A 26160-nucleotide genomic window follows, 5' to 3' on the forward strand; every position below is an offset into this window, starting at 1 on the left:
CTTCTTGGGCTCCCATGCCTTCTGTCATTCTGTGTCTGCACCTACAACACCATTTCACAAGCTTCTACCGGCAGAGTCTTCAGTCATCCACTGGCCTTTGCTGACACATTACTGTTTGTTCCAGCTCTCTGTGACTTTTCTGCTAAGAAGTAATCTAGCAGTTGTTTACGTATCTGCATGTTCCATCAGATCAAGGGCTGTGTCCAGTGTGTTCATGGTTTATTATCAGAATCTAGTGGAATAATAAGCAAGAGTTGGCCTTTAGAAATATTTGTTGAATGATTATGCTTCCATTTGTGTTCTTGAATGGTGGCTATTTCTTGATATGCTATTTCTGCTTGCTCCAGGAGAGCAGAACACTTTTTCATTCAGTTATTGGTATGCCCGTAACAGGGGCTTCACATAGATACCGGCGCTGCTGTGCTATGCTTCCATGCCAGAGACAGAAATAGAATTCTGCACAAGAATGAAGATATGCTGGGGCTCATTGTAGAGATACTTCTGGAATTAAATCCGTTGGATGAAGGCCTAAGATGCCTTGTGCTGGGTCTACAATGTAAATTAGGTATTTGTGTCAGGGGGGCTGTGCGTTTAGCCAGTTGAGAACTCTTGATTAAAGCAACTTCTAAACATTGTGTTCTGTCCTTTTCTGTATCCTTACCCCTGTGGACTGAGACATAGTGCCTGTGACCAGAACTGTAGGCTTCTCCTCGCCATACTGCTTCTAATTTAAATCACAATACCAGTCTGTGCTCCATTTCTTTCTCTCTTTCCATCTCCTTTGTGGCCAAAACACAAACTCAGTGAGAGAGGCTGGGAGATCAAGAAGTGTACAGGAGGCCTGGCCGTCTGTGCCATAGAGCTAACCTCCTTCCTTCATCCTATCCACCCAAGACCTCGGGGCTCCTCCACGGCGTCCTGCAGCCGTGTGATAATGTAGCCCTTCCCCACCTTAGTGGCTGCAAAGCATACTTTGGAGATCACTGGGATTTACCTAGGCAGACTAAGGTTGTCTTCGGCTGCCGTTTATTTATGTGGACTGTGATCTCTTAATTGGAGATGGTGCCTCTCCCAGGGTTCGCTGTTTATCCAAATCAGTATTTGTTAGTCAGGGAGACGTGGGCCGGATAATAAATCAGCCTGGGGCTCTTCCTGTGGCTGCTTCCACAGCTGCTATCTGCCTCCTCGCCTCCCCGCCTCCCCACCTCCCGGAGGGCACCCACAGACGGCTAGGTCCTCCAGTCCTCGCTGCTGCTGGGCTTCCCTCCCCACGCTGGCACCATCCTTGCAGTTCCTGTGCCTTGGCACTAACCACTCCTCAGTGCAATCTCTCTCGACTCCCGTCCCAGCTCATTGATAGCAGCTCCTATAAATATTCTCCCTCTCTCACCTGTGTTGTGGGGTACTAACCTTCCCATGACACCTCCTCTGTTGCTCTGCCTTGGTCCCTTTTCTCCCCGCTCCATCTCCAAGCACTTGGTGTGGTGGGGCGTGGTACTCAAGCTCTCATGCCTCTCCGTGTACTAGGGACATTGTTAAAATGCAGATTCTGATTCTGCGGGTCTGTGGAGAGGCCTGAGGCACTGCATTCTCAGCAAGCTCTTGGGTGATGCTGTTCCACACACCACACTTGGGACATCTGAGAGACTGGTCCACGGCATTCATGAGATTGCCACAAACTGGGTGAGTATTTCCTTCACACCTATACTGTCGCCAAATCTTCCTTTTCATCTTGGTGAATCCCAGATAATCTTTTCTTAGGGTTGCTCTGCTGTCTGCTGAAGAATCCTTTTGCCTTGTGAGCAGATTCATTTGCCATATCACCTGATCTCACCCCTGCTTTCTGTACACGCTCTTAATTTCCAGTGTTCTTTGACAAGTTAGCAAACTTCACCTACAGCATAATCAGACTGCCATGTCTCCTTGTGTCAATAAAGCTGCCTGTTTAATTATTATTTGTTTTCTTCCCCCAAAGACTTTTTATGTATCCTCGGACCTCCTCTTTCCAAAAAGAGGTGGGTAGAAATGGAGGTGATAATGACGACGGTCAATATTTTGGAAGGCCCCCAGTCCTGCTTTCCTCCCAGTCATTCATTCTTATGCATGATTTCTAACTTTCTCTCTTAATTTTAATTTATTCTTTCCGAGTTTTAAGTGTTTCATCGTAGTGGCTTGGATTTTTTCCAATCCCATGATTATCTCTCTATTAAAACCTTAATACAAAAAAGAAAAAAAAAACCCAGACTGCTCATTACTTTGATTTGTAGCAAAGAGAGAATGGAACATTACCGCTAGAGTGTTTCGAGAAACCATATTTACATTTGCATCAGTTCAATTTAGGTGCCTGATTAGGTTGCGTGTTATGATGAAGATGCACTTACCAGTCAGAGGGAAGTGGCATGGTCTAGAGTAATGAGCAGGAGACTTCAAGTCAGGAGCTCTGAGTGCTATTTCTAGCTATGACTGGCTACCTTTCCGACCTTGAACAAGCCCGTTTCACTGCCTTAGACCCTAGAAACTCCTCATAGGGTTGCTGTGAAATGTTGGTCAGTAAGTATTAGTCAGTAAGTGAAATGGGGGGCTGGGGGGCGGGTCACACAAGGAACTGGAGATGGGATCTATGCTCTTCCAGCTCTTTCCATGAGCCTAGTAAGAGACACGATTGAGAAATTGGCTGATTACTCAGATCTTGGTCTGACAGAGCTTGAGGACATGTTGAGAGGTTGGTCAACGGAATTTGCAAGATTGCCAAAAATGGCTGAAATGCCCAAGTTCATCCTGTTATCTAGGAGGGCTTAACCAGAATGCATACTGTCTCTCTTCTGGCTTATATGCCTGGCTTACCCCATCTAATGATGGATTAAGGATGTCTCACCAGTTTGACTTTCAGCTCCAATGTTCCCGGGGATGATCCTAAGGGACCAGGAAGGCATAACCTATTTTTATGCTTAAGGCCTGCTATCCAGGAGGGCATATTGTCTCTCTTCTCTTAATGGTGCCAACCTGAGACTGCATTTCATTTCTAGGACCAGGAACCTGCAGTGACTGGTCCCTAGAGAAAACGCCTAAGGAAGGCCTGATCAGTTAGCCATCCTGACTTTAGAAGCAAGAGCTTGACCTGTGGCAACTTTAAAATATGTTGGAAATGCTCTTGCTCTATCTGGCAGCCCACAGGGCCAGTAAAAGTATACTCTAGAGAAAGTCCCATCATTCTTCAGTCAATTCCCCTCCCAGCGAAGAGCTAGATTAAAGGGTAAGGGCTAATATGCTTTTAAAAGGAAAGCAAAAGAACGATTTCCCCCTTCTAATATAAGTTGTCAATGACCCCAGCAGACATTCTAGCAAAATAACATCCATGGTTCTTCTCTCATTACTCTTCCTGCATAGGCTAATATTTATTAAGAACAATCTAATAATAATAGGTGGTATTTATTAAGCATTGTTCTATGTGCCTTACATCAATTAACTCAGTTAATTTTCATTTCAATCCATTAGGTAGGAACTATTACTGTCTCCAGTTTACAAATATTGAAATTGGGGAGCAAGAAATTAAATAATTTGCCCAACACTATACAGCTAGCAACCTGCAGCTCCAGGATTAGAACCCAGGTCATCAGGGTCCAGAATCCTCACTCTGAACACAAATTTGTGATGGAGAGAGTAACAGCCTCTGGGAATCCATGGCTAAAGAGGCTGGAGCTATTCTAGAACAACTAGTCATCTCCTCAAAATAACAGCACCACTCTGACATTCAAATAAGAATGATGGAATTTGGAGTTTGATATTAGAACCATGTTATGCAGTAGTTATGATCTGTTCAACAAACAGAAAGGAAGAAGGATCTCTCTCCTGCTGTGCAAGAGACCTTCACATCTCTGCATCAGATATTCTAGCCTCATTGGAAAATCTTATTCTTCCCTATCACAGCGCATATGCTTTCTTATCTAGGAGACACACATGGATACCATCTGATTTCTATGCCCAAAAGCTTCCCTCAAGAATGAAACAAGCCGGGCTCGGTAGCTCAACCTGTAATCCCACGCCTTTGGGAGGCTGAGGTGAGTGGATTGCCTGAGCCCACGGGTTCGAGACCCGCCTGGGCAACTTGGCAAGACCTCATCTCTACAATAAATCAAAAATTAGCCGGGCGTGGTAGCGCGTGCCTGTAGTTCCAGGTACTTGGAAGGTTGAGGTGGAAGGATCGCCGGAGCCCAGCAGGTCGAGGCTGCGGTGGCCAGGAACGGCCACTGCACTCCAGTCTGGGTGACAGAGTGAGACTCCAACTCAAAAAAAAAAAAAAAAAAGAATTAAACAAAACATCAGTTTTGTTTGAGACTCAATATTTCCTCAAAAGCATTTCTGATATTCTCTGTAAGTTTCTTCTCCCTCTGCCCTTCTGGATAGTAGAGAAATTTGGGGATGACTCTCAATGTATGTTTCACCAGTTTTCTGTGAACTTGATTTAGTCACTATAAGAGGTCCTGAATTTTCCAGAGAAAATTGCCACTAGATACAAAAGGGGGAGGGACAAGAATGAATTCCCACTGGGACCATACAGAACCTTACAAGTATCCATGAAACCACCATTTTGCTTAATAACTAAACACAAAGCTCCCAGAATGCTCTGAGGCAGCAGTGTGTGACCATTCTCTTTTCCCCACCAAAGGGTCACAAATCAGAATACTACATTCCTGTCAGAATGACTGGTTACTGTTTCCCCAAGTACAGGTTCATGTGCAATAACTGACCCCAGAGAAACAGAATGGCACAGTGTAAGAGCTTGTCACATTAAATGATCAGAAAACCATTACCAACTGATAGAACAGTTGATGGTGCAGAAGTGATTATAGACACTCCCCGTGGGCCAGCTCTGAGCTGCCCGCGTAGGCGCTAAGTGGCTGCCAGGCTATCCGAACTTGGGACAGGAGCTTGATGAAAAGAAAAATCTATTGAGGGGAGAAGGAAACCGATGGTTTATTCCTGCTAATTCCTATAGCTCTTTGAAGTGAACAGTGATATTAGGATTCCCAATCTGACTTCAATTCCAATACACCTTTAAAAAATTATTTTTGGCAATAACAGCACTTTTGTAAGATGTGGGATAAACTGAAAAGTCTAAAGTAAATTAAGTCTTATTTTACTGAACTGGAGGGATTCTCTGCTTGAACACTTTCTACAGTGGATTTTCTGATTCTTTTTTCAAGATATAAAAAAAAATCTTTGATAAAGAGAAAGATGACCCTGGATTTGCCTTATAGAAAATGTGTGGAGGCAGATGTCTAGATTCTTATTCAGTAAGTCCTCCTCTACATGTGAGTCTTCAAGTTGAGAACTTTCAAAGATGTGAATGTGTGTTCTCATGTCTAATCACATAAGCCAGTTCACATGTCTGATGTACATTGTCATTTGTGTTTATCCGCTACAAGTGGTTGTGCTTTTGTGTATTTTACTGTGAGTACAGGATCTTTATTTCAAGCCCAGGATGTCCGAAAGCAAGCATGTACTTTTCAAGGTGCTATACTGTAAGATTAAAAATATATATATTTTTATTTTTTGTGGGTTTTTTAAATGCATTATTTGTATGAAAAGTGTTATAACCTGGTACAGTGCAGTATTATATAGCCGATTGTGTTAGTTGGGTACCTAGGCTAACTTTGTTGGACTTACAAACAAATTCAGCTTAAAAACGAACACACTCTCAGATGGGAACTCATTCATACGTAGGGGACTGGTAACACAAATAATACATAAAAAATGCTTGTTCACATCTTTGAATGTTTACAACTTAACGGTGCATATGTAGGGGACTTGCTGTATTTGCTGATAGCTAATCCTCTGCTCTGCAACTCTTCTACTCACATGCCTTTCCCTGAGTTGGTGTTGACTCAGTCACTCTGAGCCTGAGTCAGCTTCTCTCTGCCTCAGTGATTCTATGTGAGTTTCTACCGTCTTTGGAAGACGGCAAGGACCATAGCCACCAAGCAGGGAGTGTGAACTGTAATCTCTTCCAGGATGAGACTGGGTCTAAGCACAGTGGGAGAGAAATGGTCTGAAAGAACAGCTAAGCAGGTTACTCCTGAGAACAGAATTTTGTTTCTATATACCTCTAGGCCCAAGAAGTACCAGCCCTTCAAATATCTGATCTTGCACCTTTGTCTGCATCCAAGTGTGGGAATTGTGAACCAGGTGGACAGCCTCTATAAGTGACCCCTGTCTGACCATTTGGAAATCTTTGAGAACTGTACTGAATACTCCTAAAACCTTATTTCTGAGACTCCCTATGAACTGAAGCAGTTTGCATACTTACTGCAGACATTAAAAAACTCCCAGAAAAAGGAAAATGTCGCTAAAGATATTTCAGAACTTAGACTCTGGAGTCTAACCTTTTGGGAGCTAATCCTGTCTCCACCATTTACTATTTTTCTGTCCTTCAGCAAGTTGCTTAACTTCTCTGAGCCTCAATTTCCTCATCTGTAAAAAGGGGAGAATAATTGAATTTCCAATATATGGTTGAAACTATTTTACATAAGGCATGCAAAGTTGTAAATCTAGCAAGAGGTCTAAAAACATTAATATGTTCAGATGACTAGAAATGCATACACCAAAATGTTAACAATAGCAAACTCTAGATGCTAAAAGAATCGGTGATTTTATATTTTTGTTTCCCTTTGTGGTTTTTTTACCTTTTTCTCTCTTTCTCTTTTTCTATTAGAAACTAGTTTGTAATTAGAAAATGGATGTCTTTGAACAAAGAAAAAATATCAGCAAAGCTCCCAGGGTTATTTAAAGATGCAAGGATGATGAGGGGAAAAACAGAAAAAGACAGGACAAGGGGGCAGGTGGGCAGAGAGACCAAGGGGACGTCTGAGTGCAGAGAAGCACTGTGGAAGCCTTGAGGCTTGCAGGGTTGTCCAAGATGAGAACTAGGATGAACACTCTGCTTTTGAAGGGCTGGTTCAGTGGAGGCAGAGAACAAGCACCTGGCTTATCCCATTTAAGGACAAATTAGGCAGGTCTCAGGAGTTTGACTTTCAGTTCTGAGGTTCCTGAGGATGGGCCTAAGGGGCCAGGAAGGTGTAACCTACTTTCATGCCCAAGGCCTGCTGAGCCTGTGGTGTTGACAAGCTTGACCACAGCTTGTTCCTGACCCTGCATGCCTCCCCAGGCCCCTCAGGAAAGAGTTGGAGCTGCCCTTCCTTCGTTTGCATGTCTAAGTAATTATAAATCATAAAATTATCTAACCCATTAGTTAAAACTTGGCCCCAGCATTTGACTCTGACCTCCCACGGCAGCCTGGGCCACATGCTGACTCTATGCTGCCTGATTTGTCCTCAATTTATAAGCAGCACTACCTATAAATAGAAACCCTTTTGCTAAGTTCCCCAGGAGGCATCAGCAGGTTTTCCAGCTTGTGTGTTTTCTTCGTTCTTTTTAAAAAACCAACATGGTAGGCTTATTTTCCCTGCCTGGTGCCCCCCAGCTCTCACCTCCAGCTCTGTTTGAGGGCATACCAGCCTGTTGAGCGGGCGAAGCCCTTACACAGTTGGGGTCTGTGCAGGCTGGGTTCCCAGGGAAGCTCCTTCCTCAGTGGAGGCAGTTGCCACTCACCTGTAGATCCTGTACCTGGTGGTGAAACCCTGGCGGTAGCGCTCCATAAAGTCAGCATATTCCTGAGCGCGGTGGAAGGGGCCCCGGTCCGTGAGCAGCCAGTCCAGGGGGGGCTGGCCAGCTGGGGAGGCATGCTGCTCGTGGGCCACAGCGGCTGCCGTGGCTGAGATGGCCAACACCCAGCCGGGCAGGCCTAGTGCCAGCAGGGTTGTCCATGGGGCTGCCGCCGGCCGAAGCCCTCTAAGCCAAGTGCCACACTGCCACCTCATGCTTCTCCCGGGCGGTTGGTGTCTTCATTCTCTCGCCACGCTCTCCCCCTCTGTGCCGCTCCTCCAGGGCTTGGAGCTGGAAAAGGACAAAAGGCAACGTCATTTGGGCACCCTGATCTCACCCCGTAGGCCTGGGAGCATCAAACGAAACTGGGTAAGGCCCGTTCTATCACAGTGTGGTTCTAGGCATCTGCTAAGTGCTTGACATAGATCATTTCACTCAACCCTTAAGACAAACCTATGAGGAAACACTGTTGCCATCATTTTACAGATGGGCAGATGAGGTGGAGAAAGGTTAAGAAAGTGGCTTAAGTCCACACAGTTCTGAGGTGGCAAAACCAGAAACTGAACTCAAGAGTCTGATTCTTTTCCATTATGTGATGTTACTTCCAAGTCCTTCTTGGACTCAGTAAACACAATCCTTTTCTTTCTCTCTCAGAAATGTTCATTTTGTTTCCATAATTGCCTCAGACGGTGTGCTGCCTCTAGAAGCCCAACATAAGAGAAGCAGACCTATTTTTCAGGTGGAGAATTGTGAGGCAGAAAGGTAGTGAAGTTCCATTGCTGCTATGAAGCTGGGTGACCTTGGGCAAATCACTTCCCAAGTGTAGCCTCTAAAAATAAAAAGGCTTGATGAGTTAATGTCTAAGACTGCTTATTGAAAAGATCTGTTCTTTTAGTGAAGGCCATGCAGGGATCGAGATAAAATGGGGAACTCAGATTGCATATGGCATCGTCAGGGCGGATAGGGCACACTAGTTTCTCCATCCAATGTGCTCTCTTTCACCAGGCAGTAAGACAGGGCTGGACCTCACTGTCGTATGCTTCTACCCCAGTTCCTAAGTGCACAGAACAGACCCTCAGACACCCTTCTGGAAGGAATAAATGAGTACATGCCCTGCCCTCTCTGAGCTGGAGGGAAGATGCCAGGAAAACAATAAGATTCTGGCCTTCAAAATTCTTGGTTGCCTGGAGAGTCAACATAGGCCTCTGATTCTCAGTGGCTGCCCTTTGTCCAAAGAAAGCCAGTCACCTTTATAAATTTCTGGGCAGATGCAAGAGACCATTCAGTATCATGGGCCTTCTTGGAGTTGTGATCATTTATCTAACCTTTAATTTCTAGCCACAGGCTGTCAGAATCTGCCCATCTCCCCTTGCCAGCACCCCTTCAGTGCACGCCAGAATGAGCTTCAGCCCCAAGAACCTGTAATCCATGGCTTGAGAGCTTTCTCTGCCTGCCAATGCCTAGAGATAGGCTCCCTGGGGGCAAGGCAATGGTTGTTAATTCCCTGGCACTCCTGGACTCCGGTAAGGACAGGCAATGTGGGCTTCAACACTTGATTCATGCTCTGGGTAGGCTCCAGTTCTCGAAACTACCAGACTTCCCTTGAATCAATGTGGATTTGCACAGAGGCTGGAACCACGCATTCACTCAGCACACTCCCAGCCTAAAGTCTGGCCTGAGTCTGAGTCTGTACCTTCGCATTCACACAGGATGTCTTCAGAAGAGTTGCAATCCCTGTCTGGAAGGATGGAGAACAGAGTACAAGTGGCTGGGTGTTCAAAGTCACTCCTCCACTCCAGTTGGTGTGTCTCAACCACCTACCATGTGCTAGGTGACTCTTAAAAGCTGCCTCAGTTCTCAAAGGAAATTTGTCATATAGGCATTATTATTATAAGTCTACATTTTACTGGCACTCAGAAGAGTTGAGTTAGGAAAAAGGCAGGGGCAGAATATGAGCCTAAGTCCGACTCCATGTCCAGACTTTTTCAAAATATGCTCCATGTCCAGACTTTTTCAAAAGAGCTCGAGCAAGCAGTGAGACGGACCCTCGCTTAATGAACTAGTAGAAGGAGGGGCTGAGAGAAGAATAATGAGACAGCTCTTGCCCTACCAGATATTAAAACATGATAAAATTCCAATAATTAAAATAGGTGATACTGGCACACAAATTGGACAGCAGATCAATGAAGTAGAATAGATAGCTCAGAAATAAACCTTATTATATATAAGAACTTAGTATATTAAAAAAAGCATCACAGACTAATTGCATGGGGATGGACTATTTTATACGTAACATTGGAAAATTAGTTACAGTTGGATTAAAAAGTTAAGTATAAAAATAAAATCATAAGAAAGAAGAAAAAAAATCCCCAAGTGTTTTTATAATATGCATGCATTACCAGCAAAAAAAAAAAAAAGATCTGAAACTGAAAAGAGGAATCAGTCTTGCTCACCGGGAGGGGTAGGCATTTTTTATATGGATGCAATCTGATGGGGATGCCCAAAATATTTTTCATTTAATCAGGCACATACTCATGTATTGAAGAAACATAAATTGAGGACTCTTAAGTGCCAGGCACTACACTAAGCATTGACAATGCAAAAGCAAGTGCTCATTACATTACCTGAAACTCCACCATGAGTGATTAATTCCTCTTATAAAATACTGCTCTATTTCTTTAAAAGGTGTATTGACAAAGAGGAAGAGAGAATGTTCATTTTGGAGGCCACAGCCACCTGACACAGGAGGCCAAGGCAGCAAACACAGCAAAGTGGTGATGCACAAACACAGGTGGGAAGATGTCGTGAAAAGCAGGCTTCTCAGATGGGGGTCCCCAAGATTCCCATATCCTCTGTGCATGCCCTACATGACCCCCTCCTCTTGAGTGTTGGCAGGATCTGTGACTGTAATATCACTCCCACGCTCTGGTCATGAATCAGTTGACTTTGAATTAATATCCAATGAATGCAGAATGCATTGCAAGTCCAAATGGCAGATAACAATCTAGATTCCGGTGGTGGCACTGAGGACAAAGACTTTTGCATAACTTTGAGCAATATCCTGGGTGGGCCAGACCTAATTAAGTTAGCCTTTAGAGGAAAGTGAAGTGTCAGAGATGAGCTTAAATGGCCAGTGAGAGAGAAAACAGCCATACTATGAACTGCCTATGGGCCCATGTGGCCAAGCGGACTCTGGGAGTTGAGAGTTGTCTTCAGTCAGCTGCTAGCAAGAATATGGAAACCTTAGTCATAGAACCTCAAGGAAACATTCTGCCAACAACCATGTGACCTTGGAAGAGGACCCTGAGTCCTGAGTGAAAACTGCTTCCCTGGCCAGCGCCTGGATTTCTAACCCTGAGCAGGGGACCCAGTTAACCTGAACCCACACATCTGAGCCACAAAAACTATGAAATGGCACATTCATATGTTTTATACCATCAAGTTTGTGGTGATTTGTTACACAGCAATAGAAAAACAATGCAGGCACATAACATCAAAGACAACTATAGGCTTTCCCATTCTGAATAACGCCTGACCTGGTGGGATTCTTCATGCTCCCTGAAGAAAAACCACTGTTCTGCATTTGAGAAGAAGCTAGCATGGCAGTTTCTCGAGCAGAGTAATACTGATCATCCCCCTAACTCAACTGAGTCACACACACCCTGCCTGTCTGGTTTATGAACTGCTCAAGGTCAGAGGTCTTTTTTAATCTTTTGTAATCTCAAGACACACACATAGTTGGTCCTCAAAAACATTTTTTTTCTGAGACAAAGTCTTGCCCTGCAACTCAGGCTGGAGTGCAGAGGCGCAATCATAGCTCACCACAGCCTCGAACCCCTAGGCTCAAGCAATCCTTCCACCTAAGCCCTGCAAAGCATTGAGATTACAGTCTTGCACCACCACTCCCAGCCCCTCAAAAACATTTGATGAGCCAAATCTATGTATCTCATCAGGGAGTCACTGTGAGCTAGTGACAACACGTAGCCTTGGCCCAGCTACTTAACCTCCTGGTGTGCTGGCCTCTTGTGTTGTATATGGCAGTATAGCCATCACCTCAATCACCAGCTGAGGGTTTTCTAAGGACAGGTGAGCTCACACATGTGAAAAACTATGGGCTCTTTGAAAGAAGCAAGCTATATTAAGTCAACGTGTGCTTCTTGTCACTCTTTGTTTATAATTATGCTTTTTCAGAGCTCACAACATGCGAGAACCTGCCTGGTTATAGGAATATCGGCTTTAGATTCAGTTTTGATTGCCGGGCCGAGTCTGCTGAGCGCAGCAAGAACTCCGGCATTCAGTGCTGACGGTTCCTCTGCAAAACCTGGCCTTGGAATCATATGGTTTCCGCTTCGTTGGTTTTTCTCAGGATCTGAAGACATTTTGACTAAAAAATCTCTTTTTATGAAAGAGAAGTTTTAAACAGATTTCAAAACTTTTTTTCAAAAATATTCCTAGAACGTTTTCCTTCACCTTTTAAAAAAGGACAAAATTATTACTGCATTGACAGTTGTGCAAAAATCAGGCTTTTTAAGGAGAACAGCTTTTGGCTATCTCCTGTTTATGCTCCACAAATAATATCTTTAGAAATTTGGTAACAGCAACCTGTCAAGCAAATGTTAACTGTCTAAATGCTCACAACTTCTGGGTTCTGCTAATTTGTGGTGGGATAAAACAGCACCTTCCCCATTCTGCTCCCATCAATCCTAGTCCTGAGCTGACTGTGTAAGTAAGCCTCTATGTTATACAGTAGTATATTAAAGTAATGGCTAAGCTGGCTCCTTGATGAAAAAAATTATAAATCTACCTGTGAAAGCCAAATAATTTCACTTACTTAGATCATACTCAAGACAGTTTTACACCTAAACAAATAATAAATTAGCTTTGCACCAAAGGTACAGGTAGAGCAAGTCATGAGTTTTTCTTTGCCGAGTGCATTAGGTCAAATCTGTTCTTTAAGCTATGAATTAAATGGGTCACAGTCTTGTCAATGGAGAAATTCAAGTATAGATGAGGTCACATGAGAAGTTGGCATGCGAACTTCAAATGGTAGGGATTTGAAGAGTAGTCCTGTCTCCACCACTCTGAGGTTGTTATTCAGGTGTGGACGTTTTTGGGATTTATTTGCATCCTCCTAATGTTTTCAGTATCCATTTATGCTAAGTGTGACAAAAGTCAGAACAATTAGGAGTTGAGGATCAGCCACTAGTGCACTAAATCTTGGCAAGTGAGGCAGACATAGAGGTTTCTTCATTAAAATTGGTCCCAGAGGATATGTGTCTTGGAGGAGTTAAGAGTATGGCTAAGCTATGGTTATAGGCCTGAAGAAAAAGTAAAAGGGACTGAGAAAAGTATAATAATTAATAAAATTAATTATCATGAATAAATACCAGTATAAATCATTTCATATTTGTGTAGTAGTTACAGCTTATAAAGCACATATAATCAAATCACCCCTTTTAACAGATGAGAACACTAAGGCTAGAAATAAATAAGCGAATTGCATAAGGTCACATATTTCACTGACAGAACCTCCAGTTCTACCTACCCTAGATCCCATAGTATTTACACTTTACAGTCCAAGTTATATGACTTACAATTTTTTTTTAAATAGGCAAGTTGGCACCCAGGCAAATCGCTTCCCTCTGGAAGCTTCACTTTAGTCATCAGTAATGTGATTTCTGAGGTAAGATGCTCCCTAGGATCCCACCCAGTGTGGAAACTCCATCATTCAATGCAAACATAAGGGCCACATACGTGAGGGGAGAAGCATGAAGAGTTCAGCCTTCTTTGGGAGGAAGCTCTGTGTTGCAGAAGGGAGTGAAACATAAGAGAGGGGAGGTATCAAGCAGACATGTTTGCGTGCTGAAGCAGTGACATTTCATAAAGTGATTAGGCAGTGACATTAAATAAGTTTTCAAGCCATTTAAGTGGTTAATTGCCCTTCTCTATTGAGGAGATGTTTTCTTGAATAAATTGGAGGGTGTCAGTGGTTAAAAAAAATTAACAGAAAGTGTTATTTGTTCTTGTCAACTGCAGCATCTTGATGCAAAAACCTCCTGTTTTTACCAGAAAGGGAAGGTAGAAAGGATAAATGATAGGACATTCTCAAGGGCAAGGGTGAATGTGGGGGTGCTATCAGCACAGATCAGTGACTTTTATTCTCCCCTCTTGTTGGAAGACTCTGCCAGCCTCAACAGAGACTCACCAAAGTGCTTTTGCCTTGACAATGTGCTCCTAGTTACACTTCATAGAACTTCATCAACTCCCATCATTCCCCCATTTGAACCCAGGCAGGGATGACAACTCTTGCCACTGTCCTCCCCAGGCTCCATGATACGACCTTGAGCTTGACTCCCAGGACTGGCATGAGACAGTGGATGCATCTCCCCACAGCTAGTCAGGAAATGACTAAACATTGGTGAGGATATAATATAGAATCAAGTTTATAATATTAATGGTTATTTATGCAAAGATAAGAGCTAATCATAATTGTTGTTTACTAAATGTTCGTACATTAATTTGAGACCTTTAAGAGAGGAGGCTGGGAGAGGCAAAGAGACTCTCTAGAGGCCACTCCACAAGAAAGCAGAAGAGAAGTTCAGATATCCTGACTCTGAGACCCAGAACTCAGCTCTGCATCCTCACTCACCTGTCTATCAAACAGTCAATCAGTTATCAAGTAATGTCTATACACAAGGACTATCTCAGGTGATGCGATTAAAATTGGTAAACAAGACAGACTCAGTCTTTGCCCTTTTGGGGCAGGAAAAAAACTAAGGACTTGAGAATTCTATAATAAGCTTGAAAAAAATCACACACACAACAAACACATACAGCTTTAGTGACTTTAGACCTTATGGGCTCTATGCCCTGGGGGCCCCGAATTTATAGGTTTCTCTGTGTGATAACCAGCCCTTCACTTATCAAGGACAGACTCATCTGTCAGTTGCTGAGGCTTCATACTTGCCTGTCGGGTGTCCTTGGCGTTTTCCTTGGTGAGACAAGCTAACTGACAGGCTTGCCCAGAGTCCCATGTGATATAGCCATGGTCAGAGTGTGCACACTAGGGAGGCCCCGCAGTCTCAGTGCCTCCCTTCAGGTCAAGGGGTCTCCAGCCGAGAGAGAGATGGCATTGCTGATCAAATAGAGCCTCTAAATGAAAAACTGCATATCCAAAAGCCTTGAAAACCTTGTCTCTGTGCAGATCAACTTTCCTCAAAACTGTTCATCATTCTCCTCCTTTAAGAAATCCTTGAGGCCATAAGAACCAATCCACCTTTCTCTTCCTGGCACTGTGACCCCCATCAGCTGTTGCAAATGGAGTGGTTATGAGCATAGACTATAGAGCCTGGCCGTCTGACTTCCTATGTTGGTTCCAACTTTTGCCTCAAATTCCTCATCTGTTAAGTAAAAAAAGATAACAATAATAGCCCTACCTCATAGGATTGTGGGATTAAAAGAGTTAATATTTGCAAAGCTCTTAAAAAGAGCCTGGCCCATGGTGAGTACTCTGTGTGTTCACTACTCTTTTTTCCATTTCTTTATTACAGGTGATTAGAGTCAAAAAGAAACCAGAAAGAGTTTATAGACACGACCTCATTCAATACAGGGGTTTTTTTGGTTTGTTTTGTTGTTGTTATTTATAGGTAAGAAAACTGAAGCCTGAGAAGGTAATGTTTCTGATTTTTTTTTTTTTAAATGTGCCCTTAGCCTTTGGATGTCCCGACTGGTCACTCCGTGTAACCTCACTGGGCCCCCACCCTGGTCCTTCATAGTTAATGACTGCAGCAGTAGGTTCAACCTAAGGCCCTTTAGCCTTTATTTGGTGGTCACTTGATTCCCCTTTTGGCTGGCTACAAAACCTGTTATTGTACTCACTCCTACCTTCCCTGTCTTGGAGTCTACAATGGTCTATCACATCTTTTAGACTAGTTTTCTCCAAGGAGCCTTTCAAAGCTAGGCTCTGTGCTGATAATGGTTACTTTGACTTCCTGCAGTCTTTGGTCCCTGGTTAATTTTCCACCAGATCATGTCATGGAACTAGGGGAACAAGGTGGCATCCTGGTCCAGAGGTCCTTAGCAGCCTGGAGCATGTGTGTGTATGTAGGGAGCATGTGTGTATGTAGGGAGCATGTGTGTGTATGTAGTGTGTGTATGTAGGGAAGGTGGGAGTGGAATGGAAACAGAGAAGGAAATAACTGATGTCTGGGGCTGGGATACATTTTTCTAATTTGGAATATTTTGAAAAACCCTGCAGGAGATTTTAATATAACTCTCCAGTTGAGAGCTCATGATGGAATCCTCTTCACATTGTTTAATAGATGAGAAAACTTACGGTCATAGAAGTTCAGTAAGTTATTCAAGGTCTCACCACTGGTTTGAGGAAAAATCAGGACTTGAAATTGAGTCTCTCAATGCTGGGCCTACAGCTTGTTCTGACTCTATTTTATGTGTTCTAATGGTAAAATGAAAATGTCAAAATACGAAACCCATGAGTTTCAGAGATGCCATTATAATCACCTCCAGTTATGTGTAGATATTGGTTACTATGTACTAGATCTAAACACTTTCCACGCATTAGATCATTTAATTTTTACCAAACCTTGTGAAGTTGATGCTGTTATTATGCCCATTTTACAGAGAAGGAAAGTCAGGAACAGAGAAGCCAATAATGGTCTCTCAAGAAAGTCCTTAATACCTTGTAAATGACCTATAAACCTAACAGTCACAGACTTGAATAAGGGAGCAGTGTTCATATGAGGCTATCCTATGCTCTTCTAGGCCATTCTCACTTAAAAAGTTGCTATGAATTGAAGAAAAGTCTAAAATCTTAGAGTGCAAAAGTGAGATTCATCTAAAATCATTTTCCTGGCTTGGATAAGGGCACTTAAGCCTCCTGCTTTTTCAGAGGTGGTTTAGATGGCCTGTCAGCATGGCCTCATGAGAAAGCAGTGATGTTTCAATTGCACTGTCTCAAAAACCATAAGGTCAGACATATTCCTCCAACCTGGGCCAACTCATAATTACTGGTTTCCTGTACACCCTTGAGTTACAATGCTCTTCCCTCCTATCCCCAAACCCCAAAGCTGTGCCCAAGTTCCTCATCACCCTCCTTTCTGCACAATCTCAGTATGTCTATCTGAGGTGTAAGGAGCTTGCACTTTTGATGGCTTTTGAGCCCCCTGCTCTCAGCTTCCTCACCTCCTGTTGTAGGGAGACAGACTTCCAAGAATTGCCTGCCTTTTGCCTGTTTCTGAACTGCACCACGACCTGGCATTCCTCTCTATGAATTCTGACCAATAGATTGGACCTCCTGTTACCAAGATTGCCTGAATTGGGCCATTTGGCCCCTACTCTTGGGCATGGCAAGCCACTCTCCTGGGTCCAGCTACTGAAACTTAGACATCTACTCCATACCCTTTGCTGACAGCTAGCTGGTTCCACATTCAAGAGAGGAATGCTTCTCTGTCCCTGCCTCCTCCCACCAGCCTGGCTTCCATTGCTTAAGCCCTAGTTCCCTTCTTAGCAGAGCTTCCGTATACACATAGGGTGGTTTAAGGCCTAGGCAGCCAAAATAAACCGAAACCAATCACAGAAATTGCTCATCATTGTGCAGCCTGCAGAACTGAGGTGGGGCTGACAAACAACTCTCCATTATGACCCACAGTCCTCAATGTTACTCTTGCTCTTGGCTTCCTGCCAGGCCTGTCATTGAATCTGAACTTTTAGCCCAAGCTCTGCCCTATTTGGACCTTGGCACAGACCAGAATGTAAAATGATAATGCCCTGAGCTGTGCCGAACAGCACAGAGCTCCCAAGATGTTACAGATGCAGCTGTGACCAGCAAACACATTGTTTCCGGGATTGTGTTTGTAAATATATGAGTTGCCTGACAGCTTGTGGAATTAAATATAGATGCTACATCACAAACTCTAGCTAAAATAAACTATATGCTGCTCAGTGAATGTCAATAAGTACACTGAGAAAGAATCATTATCCCTTTTTGTAGCATAGTCCAAGAAACCCATCTCTAAGTGCTTTGTTTGTTTGTTTACTTGATATAGATGACTCTACCTTTTCCCCTGGCACCCACAGGCTTTCAACTGTCCTGGTGGACAGCTGGGGGGAAGGAGGGTGGGATGAGGAGACAAAGGGGTGCAGTTAGTAAAGTTGCTTCATTGAGGAAGTGTGTTGTGGTAGCAGGAGCCAGCTTGAGAGTTTACCAGGTAGACTAGGAGATCACAATCAACCTTTTGAGATTGCTGGCCTCAAGGCACCATTTCTAAAAATATGGTCCAAAGCCCATTGGTGGTTTACAAGGTCCTACTGATGGGAAGCTAGCCAACCCGTCACTGCAAGTCCTCTGTTTCGATCTTGAGTCAAATGATTCTCTTTCCCTTGGATTGATTTTTACAGACAACCAGAGCTTATATATTAGCAACCCATTTTTAAAAAATAGCAAGTTGAAGTGATATCAGCAAGACGACAGAAGAGGAGGTCCCAGACTTCACTTGCCTCACAGAAAGATCAGCTAGCAATTACCACAGACAAAAACACACCTTGATAAAAACCAAAAATATGAGAATTGGCCTATGTCACTTGTGTGTTCCATGGAACTAGATAAAAATCCACAGGGAAAGGACAGGAGAAATGATTTTACTCTTACCACACTGCCCCTCCTCTCTCCCAAGTCAGCACAGTGCCACACAGATAAAATTTCCTGGGATCCTCGGTTTCTACAGTAGAAAAAAATAATGGAAAAGGTAGACATTCAACTTCCCTAGCATTCAGAGACACTTCCCAGGACACCCAGCCCATTCTCACCTCATAGGAAACAGGGAAGTTAGGAAAAAACAGAATGGCCAGATCACCTGGGTTCAGGTGAAAGCAAAGCAAGAAGGCGGAGCCCGCACAAACCAGTGCACCGATTTTGGTAAAAGTTCAGAGTACCTACCAGCAGTGGTGCTTAATTAGAGGTAACAGCTAGCAGTGTAGCTTACCCACAAAGCTGAGCTGGTCATTCTCAGAAGAGGTGGAAATGGCTACTTGGCTTGAATTTTTATGTGGCCAACCTCCAGACCCAACCTTAGACACTACCCCAGTGGCCTTCCCAGGGTGGGAGAAGGCCACCAAGGTGGAAAAAGGATGAAGTGAATTTTCACAACAAGCAGACATAAGATCTGCCGCAGTCAGGAGCTTAATCTGCATTTTCTGTATCCTCAAAGCTTACCCTCCAGCCCAGGGAGAGAGAAAACCAGAGCAGCAAATTTTGACAAGATGCAGATATTAGTTCTGCCACACCTAGGAGTTCAATACCTTCTTCTTTTGGTCTAAAAGTCAACCTCCAGACTCTTCCCAGGGAGGGAGGCAAATCTCAACTATGCATTTCTACTGAACATAGAAGTTGGTCCATTCATCCCAATCCACTTAACTTCAGAGCTCTTTCTGCAACTCTGGCCAACAACTGACCTCAAATAGCAATACCTGGATAGTTAATATACCCCACAGCCCTGCCAGGTCAGAGGCAACTGCCAGAGCAGCACCCTTATAGCAACTCAGGCTGGTAGCAGAGTTCATTCAGTGATCTTGCTGAATAGCAGAGCCTAGCCAGCTGCCTCACCAAAATTCTGTACAAAGGCAGCTATCCAGCCATCTAGAGAACCATAATGCAAGTTTTGGCTACTTAGGGTCATTATCTGTCCAGAATGACCCTTTCAGGATGACAGGCTAGACTAAGTAGTGAAAGGGTATCCCTACAAGACTCCTGTTAAAGTCAGAAAATGTGGCCGTGTCCACAAATGTATAAACGCCAATATAAGGATGCTAGGATTATTTAAAGACTCAGGAAATAATGATACCTCCAAAAGAAACTAGCAAATGTTCAACAATGTACTCTTAAGAAACAGTAATCAGCCGGGCTCAGTGGCTCAGCCTGTAATCTCGTGGTTTGGGAGGCTGAGGTGAGCAGATTGCCTAAGCCCGCAGGTTTGAGACCCACCCTGGGCAACTTGGCGAGACCTCATCTCTAAAATAAATAAAAAAAAATTAGCCAAGCATGGTAGCGTATGCCTGAAGTTCCAGCTACTTGGAAGCTGAGGTGGAGGGATTGCCGGAGTCCAGGAGGTCGAGGCTGCAGTGGCTGGGAGCGGCCACTGCACTCCAGTCTGGGCGACAGAGTGAGACACCAACTCAAAAAAAAGAAAAAAAGAAAAGAAACAGTAATTGGCCAGGCTTGGTGGCTCAGCCTGTAATTCCAGCACTTTGGGAGGCCAAGGCAAGTGGATTACCTGAACCCACGGGTTCAAGACCAGTCCGGGCAACTTAGTGAGACTGTGTCTCTACAGTAAAATAAAACACAGCCGGGCATGGTAGTGCGCATCTGTAGTTCCAGCTACTCGGAAGCCTGAGGTGGAAGGATCACCGGAGTCCAGAAGGTTGATGCTGGGGTGGCCGTGAGCATGCGTGCCACTGCACCCCAGCCTGGGTGAAGGGGTGAGACTCCAACTCGAAAAAAAAAAAAAAAAAAAGAGACCTCTATGAAATGATAGAAAGAAGAATTCAGAATAATCCTCTTAAAATGTTTAGTACATTTTGAGAATACACAGATAAAAATTAAATGAAATTTGGGAATAATATATAAACAGTATGAGCAGTTTGACAAAGAAATGGGAACAATTAAAAAATAAATACTAGAGATGAAGATTACCATGATCAAACTGAAAAAAACGCAATAGAAAGTTTGAACAGCAGGTTTAATCAAGCTGAAAAAATTAGTGAACTTGAAGACAGAAGATCTGAAGTTATCCAGTCAGAGTTACTTTTTAAGAAAAACAAAAAGAATAAAAAGAATGAAGAACACCTATGGGAGTTATGTGATATCATCAAGCGACAAGGAGAAGAAAGAGGATAAAAGGTCCATAAAGCATATTTTAAAAAATAATGAATAAAAACTTTCATAATCTGAGAAAAAATTCCAGGTATAGGAAATGCAAAAGTCACTAATAAAATTCAACCAAAAAGGAGTTCACCAAGACATATAATAGTCAATCTACCAAAAATCACAGACAAAGAAAAAATTCTGAGGGCAGCAAGAGATAATAAATATATCACATACAAAGGAGTCCCAATACAACTATTAGTAGACTTCTGAGCAGAAACCCTGAAGGCCAGAAAAGAATGGGATGATATATTCAAAGTGGTGAAGGCAAAAAAAATCTGTCAACCAAGAATACTTTACTCAGAAATGAGGAACAAATAATAACTTTCCTAGACAAAAAAAAAGCTAAAGATGTTTTTATCACCACTAACCTACCTTACATGAATTACAAAAGGGAGTTCTTGAAACTGAAACAAAAGGATGTTAATTAACAATATAAAACTTATAAGAGCACAAAAATCAATGGCATAAATAATACAGAGCAAAATTTGGAATAGTCTAGGATTGAAATAGTGACATGTAATTTTATCCCTAGTACAAGAGATATAGAACAAAATTAGAATTAATAACTATAAACTAAAAACTATATAACTATAACTAAAAAATTGTCAAGGGTTATATATTTTTAAATAATGCAAATTCAGACATCAAAAAGATAAAATAGCAGGGGGAATAAAAGTGTAAAGTTATTGTATGCAATTGAAGTTAAGCTGTCATCACATATACTGTTGTAGGTATAGTTTGTTCTATGTAAGACTCATGGCAATCAAAAAGTGAATGAAGATCTATAAGAAAGACACAAAACAAAAATTTAAAAATGACTTAATGTATACTTTACAGAATCAAACCACACAAAAAAGACAGCAATAGAGGAAGAAACAAAATATCTATAAAACAACCAGAAAACAATGAACAAAATGGCAATAGTAAGTTTTTGCCAATCAATAATTAACTTGGAAGTAAATGGATTAAATTCCCCAATCAAAAGACATAGAATGAGTGAATGGATTAAAAAACAAGATCAAATTATAGACTGTTTATAAGAAACTTCCTTCACTTTTATGGATACACAGACTAAAAGTGAAGGAATGAAAAAGATATACCATGCAAAAGGAAAATAAGAGTACAGAGGTAGTGATACTTATATCAGACAAAATAAACATTAAGTCAAAAACTATAGAAAGAGACAATGTTTAATATTATGTAATGATAAAAAGGTCAATTTATTAAGAAGATATAAGAGGCCGGGCTTGGTGGCTCAGCCTGTAATCCCAGCACTTTGAGAGGCTGAGGCGAGTGGATTGCCTGAGCCCGCGGGTTTGAGACCAGACCTCGTCTCTACAATAAATCAAAAATTAGCTGGGCGTGGTAGCACACACCTGTAGTTCTGGCTACTTAGAAGACTGAGGTGGAAGGATTGCCGGAGCCCAGCAGGTTGATGCTGGGGTGGCTGTGAATATGCCACTGCACTCCAGCCTGGGTGACAGAGTGAGACTCCAACTCAAAAAAAAAAAAAAAAAAAGAGAATATAAGAATTATACATATATACACACCCAAGAGTGGAGCATCTAAATATATAAAGCAAAATTGAAACCCTTTATGCTAAGCTCTAAATAAGACAATGATGCCCACTCTTGTTACTGCTATTCAACAAGTTCTCGAGACCAATAAGGCAAGAGAAAGAAAGAAAAGGCATCCAAATGTAAGAGGAAGAAGTGAAATTGTCATTGTTTGCTGATGACATGATCTTATAAGTAGAAAAATCCTAAGGAATTCACCCCCCCCAAAACCTGTCAGAACTAATTTTAAAAATTCAGTGAAGTTGCAGGATACAACATGCAGAAATAAGTAGCATATTTCTACACTAACAACAAAATTTACAAAAAAGAGTAAAGAGAACAATCTCATTTACAATGGCTACAAAAAAACAAAACAAAACAAAAACTTTAAGAGCAAGTTAAATCAAGGAGGTAAAAGATAGTGAACACTATAAAACATTAATTTAAAAATTGAAGAAGAAACAAATAAATGAAAAGGTATCTCATGTTCATGGGTTAGAAGAATAAATATTGTTAAAATGTCCATACTACTCAAAGCAATATATGAATTTAGAGAAATCCTTATAAGAATCTCAGTATTGTTTTTCAGAGATATGAAAAAAAGCAATTTTAAGATTCATATGGAACAACAAAATCCCCAAATAGCCAAAGCAATCGTGAACAAAATGAACAAATTTTAATGTATCACAGTACCTGATTTCAAACAATACTACAAAGTGATAGTAATTAAAACATCTTGGTTCTGGCATGAAAACAGACACATTGACCAATGGAACACAATAAAAGGCACAGAAACAAACATGCCTTTATGGTTAACTAATTTTTGGCAAAATGACAAAGAATATACAATAGGAAAAAAACAGTTCCTTCAACAAATAGTGTTAGGAAAACTGGATATCCATAAACAAGTGCATAAAATTGGACCTTTATTTCACATCATATTTTTAAAAATCACTCAAAATGGATTAAATACTTAAACATATAACTATTAAAGGAAAACATAAAGGTAAAGCTGTACAACATGGTATGGGCAATGAGTTTTTTAGATTCGACTCTAAGATCACAGGCAACACAGTTTTAAAAAAACATATGGGATTACATCAAAATAAAAAAGCTTCTGCACAACAAAAGAAACGACAGAATGAAGAGACAATCTTCAGAGTGGGAGAAACTATTTGCAAGCCATGTGTCTGATAAGTGGTTAATATCCAAAATATATAAGGAACTCAACTGTATAGAAAAAAATTATACTGCCCAGATCACAGAAATCCCCATTCCTGGTAGCGGTACAAAATGAAGGGTACTTTGCCTTCAGGGAACCCCAGTGTTGTTCTAAAGTGAAATGGTTAATAGTTTAACTTTCCATTAAACCACTATAAAAGTTAAACTCTTAACCTTTTTTAATGCAAATTAGAAATGAAGAAACTTTAATTAAATGGTTAAATTCTTAATCCTTTCACGAGAGTTAACATTTTACTTGTGTTCATTATCTGGAATTTGTGCACTTGCTATGTTGTTACCAATTTTATTAATTTGTTTGTTGTGTCCCTCTTCAATTATTTAACACCAGATTCTTTCTCCACTAAAAAGTGGGACTATAGACTAAGACTGCAGTGATTTGGGCAGTCTGGTGGTCCTTATACAAAAAAATATTAAAGCGTTCCCAATGGAAGAGCTAGAGTAATTCTAAAGAAACTTGATTACACTTTGGTTCATACTGCTACTGACTTCCTAAGTCATTTTTGACAAGTGAAATGTCAAAATGTGTCATAATTTTCCCACTTCCTTCCTTTTGGGAAAGTTAATAAATATCTACTCATTCATCCAATTAATGTTTATTAGGCAAAGAACAGTACATTTAGCTAGAAGAAAATGAAAGAAAAGGAAGGAGGGAGAGAAATCTAGAAGGTAAAGCTTAGATTTAAAAAAAAAACTGCATGAAAATCCCTGTTATAATTCTCTTACGGCAAAGCCCTATTCATCAGAGTCGCATTAGGAAGACTCTGTATTGACCAGGACTTTCACACATCCACAATTCAGTGATAACAGAGGATCAAATCAGCGATGTCTGAATCAAAACTAAGATTAAATTATTTTCAGCCTGATTGTGAATTATATCAATGGTTTTCAGTTCAAAATTCTGGAAAAACAGCATAAACGTTAAACATTTTCGAAATTAAATCAAACATACTCTTTCTCAAACATGGTGAATAATTGAGAATTTACTTGACAGACATAGCCATTTAGTGGTTTTCAACTGAGGAGGGAGAAGGCATGATTTTGTCCTTAGGAGAACTTTGGCAATGTCTAGAGACATTTTTGGTTGGAATAAATGGAGACCAGGGATTTCATCTAGTGTGTTAAGGCCAGGCATACTTCTCAGTAGCCTATAACACACAGGATAGCCCTTCACAACAAATAATTCTTTGACTCCAAATGTTAGTAGTGCTGAGATTGAGAAAGCCTGACTTATGACAACAGATTATAATGAACTCAGTCTCAGAAAATGTCTCTGGAAAATATAAGGCCAACCTTTTAGAGAAGTGTGTCATGCTTATCTATTTCCCAACACACATCATGGTGCAAAGACCAAACATTACTCATCTCCATATCCCCTATTTTGAGTCTCTGGTTTCAAGCTTAACAGGACCTGGATAAAAATAACAACAGCAAAACCAGTAGAAAAAATTAACTTATTTTCTCTTGGGAAGTGTGCTAAGACTTTAATTCCAATGAGATGGGTATTATTAATCCATGAAGAGTTAATTTAAGAAAAATGAAACTCTGAGAGATTGAGAGACTTGTCGAACTTCCTTCATTCCTTTATTCCTTCCCTCCTTCCTTTCTAATTTAGCAAATAGGTAGGACTGTGTGAGGGAACAGTCTAGTATGGGGCTGGATCCACAAGAGGTAGGCAACCGTGCAGTGCAACAATCCAGTGGCATCAGAAAACTAATTAAACATCAGGGGTTAGCCAATAAATGAATAGATTGAGGATAAGGCGGCCAAGATTCTCACAGTCAAATAAGAGAATTATAAATATGAAAAGGAAAAAAGCTAGAATAAACCTTGTGGTGTAGCATTAAAAATAGAGGGATAAACTCATGGCTCTAAATGTAGATAAATAGATAAAGAGATAGATGGATAAATGGATGGATGAATGAATGAATAGATAGATATAGAGATAAAAATTGTGTATATGTTTTCCTGTGCACTAAATACATGTGATATTCTGGATTGAATTCTGGACTCAAAAGACGAATATTAATGGGAAAACTGGTCAAGTCCAAATACAGTCTGTAGTTAAAAGTGTAGTTAAAAGTGTTATATCAATGTTAGTTTCTTTGTTTTGATAAATGTACCATACCAGGGTTTTTTAAGATATTAGCATCAGGGAAAGTTGGGTGAGGGATACACAGGAATCCTGGACTCTAACTTTTCTATAAATCCCAAATTATTCCAAAACAAAATTATTTGAAATTAAAGTATATGCATGCATATACACATATACTATATTTCCTAGTATATTTGTATACACACACACACACACACACACACACACACACACACACTCAATCTTTCCTAGTTCTTTCCATCCAATAGTGTCTAATAGCACTCACCTAGCCTTAAGATCTGGTTTCTAAGTACTATTCTACACTAAAAGGAATTAGTCCTCCTGGAAGAAATGGATGATTACAGAATAGTGGCAGTTAAAGTATAAGATGAACCTGGAACATCTCTTTGTGACAGAAACAGTGGTATGCTGGTAAATTTTTAACAACCAGCTCTGTGGGGAAAAAGCCCTGATTGTAATATTCATCAATTTCCATGATGTAAATACTCCTACCATACTTGATTCCAAGCTCCTAATTTGACGTCATTAGGTCACAAATATCCTGAAAATGTTATAATAGGCTCTTTTTTTGTTTTTTGAGTTGGAGTCTCACTCTGTCACCCAGACTGGAGTGCAGTGGCCGCTCCCGGCCACCGCAGCCTCAACCT

The 26160-nt window shown here is 41.4% G+C and overlaps 1 protein-coding gene across 1 annotated transcript in view; it reads right to left on the minus strand.

Moving 5' to 3' along the window:
* Positions 1-26160, minus strand: part of LOC103254382 (BMP/retinoic acid-inducible neural-specific protein 2-like) — a gene marked incomplete at its 3' end in the record, with an annotated part of 90245 nt that overhangs the window by 22333 nt on the left and 41752 nt on the right. Inside the window, exon 2 of the mRNA XM_021709720.1 lies at positions 7609-7953. Within this exon, the coding sequence (XP_021565395.1) occupies positions 7609-7877 (269 nt within the window). The remainder of the gene's footprint in view (positions 1-7608; positions 7954-26160) is intronic.

Source organism: Carlito syrichta, unplaced genomic scaffold, assembly GCF_000164805.1.
Source record: "Carlito syrichta isolate Samal-C Ts95f unplaced genomic scaffold, Tarsius_syrichta-2.0.1 Scaffold277815, whole genome shotgun sequence".
Taxonomy (NCBI): Eukaryota; Metazoa; Chordata; class Mammalia; order Primates; family Tarsiidae; genus Carlito; species Carlito syrichta.